The 6617-nt window shown below is 31.7% G+C and overlaps 1 protein-coding gene across 1 annotated transcript; it reads left to right on the forward strand.

Moving 5' to 3' along the window:
- The first annotated feature begins 2890 nt into the window (after positions 1-2890).
- Positions 2891-4543, forward strand: LOC11434668 (F-box protein At5g50450). The gene is made up of 3 exons (XM_003602769.4): positions 2891-3264; positions 3349-3511; positions 3606-4543. Exons 1-3 carry the CDS (start codon positions 3119-3121, stop codon positions 4350-4352), a joined length of 1056 nt encoding a protein of 351 aa, XP_003602817.2. The 5' UTR covers positions 2891-3118; the 3' UTR covers positions 4353-4543.
- The last annotated feature ends 2074 nt before the right edge of the window (positions 4544-6617 follow it).

Consider the following 6617-nt stretch of genomic DNA (forward strand, 5'->3'; position numbering starts at 1 on the left):
AACATATAAATTTTATATTTTCACATTCAAACGTATTTCTTCTAGTCACTATTGTAAATAAAAATTATTTTTTTATGCTCATTTAATAAATAATATATATGATTATAACAGATCAAATACATCACTTATTAAATATTTAAAAAATTGAGTTTTACTTACAATATGAGAGAGAGAGTATAAATTTAACCACTACATGACTTAAAAAAGTTAAATTTCTCAAAAGAAAAATTCAACCTAAAACGTATTGGTTCTCTAAAATAACGAAACGTATAGTGAGCAGACCCCATTACATCGCACTATGTGGAACGTTCCCACATCTCCACTCCGATGTTTGACCCAGTTTGAATTTAGGTAGACGGGATTTGGGAAGTTCAGAACTTTGAAAGCTTATTGAGCCATCATTACCCTAAGTTACTTAAATACTTTTTATTTTAATAAATTTTAGGTGAGTTGGGTCTTTTGGCCTTGTCAAGAATCAAAACAAGTAAAGATTCAAGAAATTTATAACATTAATACTTCGTCCCACATTATGTAATTTAATTGACTCTCTGTTATATATTAATGTATAATTTTGATCTTAAATATTTTAAATAATTTATTAGAAAAAAATATGAATATTTAATATTTTGAAAGTATTCATCGAAATAAATCCAATAACATCTTGTATATTTTTGTGTTGAGAAGTTAATTAACCCATCTAAATTGATATAAGGGAATCAAACTTAAGACCTTGAGGGAAAACATACTCTTAGATTCTAAGTCAATACCATCAGACCAACTCAAATGTATTGTAGAATCTTATATGTTATAGTTTGTTTTTGTATATTAATATAAAGATATGGTCAAAACATTTTATATAAAAAATACGTAATTTTTAAATTATGTCATTTGAAATGGGACGGAATAAGAATAATGTTTATGTTAGAACACAAGTGTTGAAATTGATCCTTAAGTCTTATATTGAATAAAATTAGTATTATGTGAATTAAAAAAAAAATGAAAGAATCGTATTTGATAGATCACATATATTACTAGTATTTGTATATGAAGAGAGAGACTTCAAAGGTTGTGTCCATGGATACTTACTTTAATGAACGAAGCAAACACTCGCAAAAATGTATATATTACGTGCAACACCACCCTCTGGCCGTGCTTGGGGTTCAGGCTTGAGTTGAGTTAAATGATTCTTTTATTACTCTATAATGTTAATTTAATTAAATTTTTAATATTATTTTATTTGGTACAATCTTTATGACAATTTTTTTTTCTTTTTTTTATTGGTCAAAAACATTGGAGAGAGAAAAAGGAAGAGAGAGAATAAGAAGATAATGTGAATATGAAAAAGAAAGTTATACAAAAGTTATACAAAAATGGTTGTACAAATATCATTTCTCTTATTAAAAAAACACGTTTTCGTGTCTATTTGATTCAATTATCTGAATCGAGGAAGACTTGCTTAAACACAAATACAAATAAAAAAGGTTTGAGCACACTCACACAAGTAGAGAAAAATAAATGAAAAAGAATTTAGTTATATGCTTCGATTATTTTTTCTTTAATTTTGTTCAATTATGTGTGCCTAAACACTTTTTTCTTGTGTTTGTGATCAAGAAAGAATTTCTCTATCTGAATCTTTACAGTCTTATCCGCGCGTTCCAGCTTACTTCCCAAGTTTATTGAACCGTTTGTTACATTATCTAATTCGAGTTATCCCTGCCCTTAAGCATCTCCTAGATCAGTTGCAAATTTTCTCTATAAATATAGAGAGTTCATATAATTCAATCGACGCACCGAAAAACACTTTTGAGTTATCGATCTCTTCTCTCTTGGCTTGTGTTAACGAATTGTTTGTTTCTTCTATCTTCTTATTGTGATTCAAACCATTAAACTCTTTTGTTAATCCTTTCAAGGTACTAACAATCGGATCAGTATATTCTGTGGTTCTATGCCAAGTATATGGTGTGGTTAGTTTATATCAATACCACTAAAAAATTGATTATTATTCTCTGTCAATGTTTATAATTATATACTGACTAATTAAACTCTACTCCTAAAACATACTTCATCGGTTTCAAAAATAAATGTCGTTCAACCAATTGCACATATACTAAGAAATTGAATAAAATAGTCAAATGTCATAACAATTTTATCAAATTATCCTAATCAATTATTGATATATTTTTCATTAAAGAAAAATTAATACTTTGAAAATAGTGTAATAATTGAAAAGAAAAAGTTTCAGTGTTTTTCATTAAATTATGCTCAATTGCTCACGCGGGCGGATAATTTTAGTGTTTACTATTATAAAAAGGCAAATTCTATTAGTTTGTTTGAGTGTATTGGTATACCAGATCAATAAATCAATAGTTAAATGTGTTATTTTTTGAAGAGAAAAGTTATTTTCTATTACCTTTATTTATAATAATTAAATCTTATTTACCAAAAACTTCAACGAAATAAAATTTAATTTTTCTGAATTTCTAATACTCATAATAGAGAATTTTGATTATTTTTATAATAAAATGGAAAAAAATTAGTTTGATTTTTATAAACAATGAAATGATGTTATGAAATGACATTTTCTAAACTATAAATATCAATAAATATCTCTTTATTTCTTCAAAATAATAGTTAATTTAAAAATTTTTGAAGTGGGAGTACCGGTACACTATAATTTCCCTTAAAAAAAACTTTATTTTTCGTTAAAAAGAAAGTAGAATAAAAAAACACTTTATTTGAAGTGGATGAAATGTTTATTTGATTTTGGGAATATGAAATGACGTTGCGAAATAGTAGAATAATAAAAATGAAAAAACCGACGGTTGTGAAACGTGGGTCCATTATCATAAGGTTTTGCCGGTCTTGAAATACAAATATAAAGAAGCAACAACACTTCTCACCTCACCTTTCGCCTCCGTTTCATCTTTTGACAGTTTCATTCATTTGTCACATATATATATACAGACTCCTCTCCTCTCTAACCATATTACTCATATTATTTGCAGAGAGAGCATCTCTATCTATCTATCCTATCCCATAACAAGAACACATCAAAGATACAAAGAATCTCTCTCTCTCTCTCTCTCTCTCTTCTCTCTCAAATGCGAACAACACCATCATGAGAAGACCAATGAAACACCCACACAAGAAGAATCACAATCAAGACTTCTTTGAAGATTTTCCCGATGATATCGTCGTCTTTATCCTCACCAAGCTCAGCTCTACTGCCTCTTCTCCTTCCCATTTCTTTAACACCCTTTTAACGTAAGTTCTTTCTTCTTCTTCTTCTCCCTAACAAAACAAAACCCATTTCATTCCTTTTCATATTCATTATTTTATGTAACACAGATGCAAGAGACTGAACCGTTTGGGTTTTCATCCTATGGTTTTATCGAAAGCTGGGCCAAAAGTACTCGCCGTTAAGCCCAAAAACTGGTCTGAGAACTCTCACCATTTTCTTAAACGCTGTGTTAACGTCGGTAACGTCGATGCTTGTTATACTCTTGGAATGGTCAGTCACTTTTTTTTTTCTGGGTTTAGAAAATGAAAATAAAAAATAAATAATCATTATTTATTCATTTGTTTGTTATTTTTTCTTGGAATAGATCCGATTTTACTGTCTACGAAATCGAAGAAGTGGAGTATCTCTAATAGCCAAGGCGGCGATGAAGTTACACGCGCCGGCGCTATACTCACTCGCGGTAATTCAGTTCAACGGAAGCGGAGGCACTAAACAAGACAAAGATCTACGTGCTGGAGTAGCACTTTCTGCACGCGCGTCACTTCTCGGCCATATCGACGCGCTTCGTGAGTTAGGCCATTGTCTTCAAGACGGTTACGGCGTCAAACAGAATGTCACGGAGGGACGACGGTTGTTGGTGCAAGCTAACGTGAGAGAGATTTTACTAGTCTATCGCTTTCTTGAGTTAGCGTCACCTTCACGCGCTGGTTCTTGTGAAGGGATACTGAGTCGCCTGAGTAACATGGCGGTGCCGTTGATAAAAGAGAATAGGTACAACGTGAAGGTGCCGGAGGTGCATCCGGTGAACTGGTTTTTGAGAGAGTGGTTTGAATCTGGTTTAGGGATTCTGGAAGATGGGTTGAGGCTGTGTGCGCATATCGGTTGTGGACGGGCGGAGACGCGGCCGCATGAGTTCCGGCGGTGTTCGGTTTGTGGGAAGGTTAACTATTGTTCTAGGGCATGTCAGGCACTGGATTGGAAATTGCGGCATAAGATGGAGTGTTCGCCGATGGAATGGTGGTTGGATGAGAATGGTGGTGGTGGTGATGGTTTTGTAGTTGGCGGCGGCGGGGATATGAACATGGGAGATGATGCGGTGGCAGCTGATTAGTTAAGGTCAAAAAAACAAAAAAAGTTAGTTAGAAAAAATGGAAATTAGTGGTGTGATTTCTGTATGTGTATAGCTGGTACAAATTTTTGTCTTGTTTTCCAGTCTGAAAAATTACTTGAAAGTTTATTATTACTTGTTAGATGCAAGTAAAATATCAGGAAATGTTATTCAAAAACTTGTTGGTTAGCTAGCTAGGACTTCATGCATCACAAATTAACTGCTGTTTTAATCTATAAAAAATGTTTTAAAATACTAGAAGTACGGTCATATTTTATTTTTAAATTATTAATATTTACTTTTGGTCAAAACAAAAATGGTACTATACTGGTTTATACAGTAATAATCACCGGTTAATTGTAAAATCAGAACATCATTTTTTTTAGATAGACGAAATGACAAAGTCATTATAAACTAACATACAAGTAGAGGTACTAGTCTGATCATGACATCTAATCTAACAATTTCGACATTTTACAAGTTGAACTAGTACTTATTTAGTTTCCCTATACAAGCAACAATTCATTGGTTTTTTATTTTGATTAAACTGACATTTTAGTTTTCTATCTTTTGAGAGTGAAAGATACCAGTTTCTTATTTTTTTTTATGATATGAGAAGTCATCCTATTTTTTGGAGTGTACATCAATCATTTGAGATTATTTCTCTAAACATAGTTTTGGGTTTTTTCCAATTAATATATTCAAGGTCATCAATTATAACTTTTGCTAACAAATGGAAGTTGTACAATTGGTTTTTTTGAGGAAAAAGAAAAAAACATGGGAATAGTCGTATTTATGACGACGCAAGCAGTATTTAGACGGAAATAAATACGGTAGCGTTATCGTAAAGAAAGAAAACAGGAGCATTAGATGGAAAACAAAGAGGAAATTAAATAAAAGCTAAAATATGGTTTTAGTTCTGTATAAAAAAAATTGTTTTTGATCTCTGCAAAATTTATTGTTTTTGAAAATAGTCACTTATCCCATTTTTTTGATGATTTGCATACGTGACACATTATAACTGAACCAGTTTTGTAGTTTTTGGTCCCTGCAAAATATTTTGTTTTTAAAAAAGGTCCCTCTAAATTTTTTTTTTACAGGAACTAAAACCAAAACGAAACATATTTGCAAAGACTAAAACCATATTTTAACCTTAAATAAATAGTGTACTAAGTGTATAATTTTGTAGTGATAGAAAAGGATTGCAAGGGAATGACATAAAGTGGGAAATCTAAAAGCATATTGTCCAATGGTGTTTGTGTCTTGTGTCATCTTATTTGTTTGGTATCTCTTATTAAGTGGAAAGTGAGTACATCAATTAGCTATTTTGGTTAAAGTTAGAGGCGACTTAACCACGAATTAAGGTATATAGTGCACACTTATTTTAAAAAGTATATAGTGCATATTTGAATGCTTTAAATTTGATGGGTTTTTATTAGAATTAATTTTGCATTATTAAAAATCAAAACACGTAATCGTATAATGAGACAAATGAAGTCTATATTTGTTGGCTAAAAATCTTATCAGCTTAAAGTAGTGACCTTTTCATCCCAGAGGAAAAATAGTACTAGTGAAATTCACTTGTGGGTGCCCTACTCATGCGGATTGCGTGAGTTTGGATTTGGTGTGGTGCATCATATTCATATGTAATGCATGTGGTGGATGAGAGTGGCATGCATGATCCGTATAAAATACCAACCAGACCACTAACTACGGTTCTACCAGCAGTAGTACCTTGCAGTGACGTGGGTACGGTACATCACGTTCATGACATTTTTCAAAAATGGGCTTTGTTTGGACAATTATCGATGTTGTTGTTGAAAAGCCCAATACGACACAGCACACATGTGCAGTGCGCAATGAGGCAGGTTTCCAGGTTAGATAGATACGTCATTGTTGTTGTCTCCACACAGCACAAAGAGCCTATCTCTTTCACTCATGACGATTTCGATGGTTACTAATGCCCAAAGGTTCACATCAATTGCATTTCAAAACTACTCTTATTATAGTCGTAAAAAATATCATTAAAATATCAAGGAAAATAATAGGATCTCTGGAATATAAGAGTCTTCCATCAGTATATGTCTATTTGCTTGACTTCTTGTACAAAACTCTCCTGCAATTGATAGGAGATAGTTACATGGTTTAAATATGTTTTTGTTTTAGTTCCTACAAAAGATGTTGATATTGAAATTTGTTAATATTTATTGTTGTAGTCCTTAATTAAAGAGATAAAAATCAAATACTCTACCAATTTCAACATTAATA

Source organism: Medicago truncatula, chromosome 3 (genome assembly GCF_003473485.1).
Source record: "Medicago truncatula cultivar Jemalong A17 chromosome 3, MtrunA17r5.0-ANR, whole genome shotgun sequence".
Lineage (NCBI taxonomy): Eukaryota > Viridiplantae > Streptophyta > Magnoliopsida > Fabales > Fabaceae > Medicago > Medicago truncatula.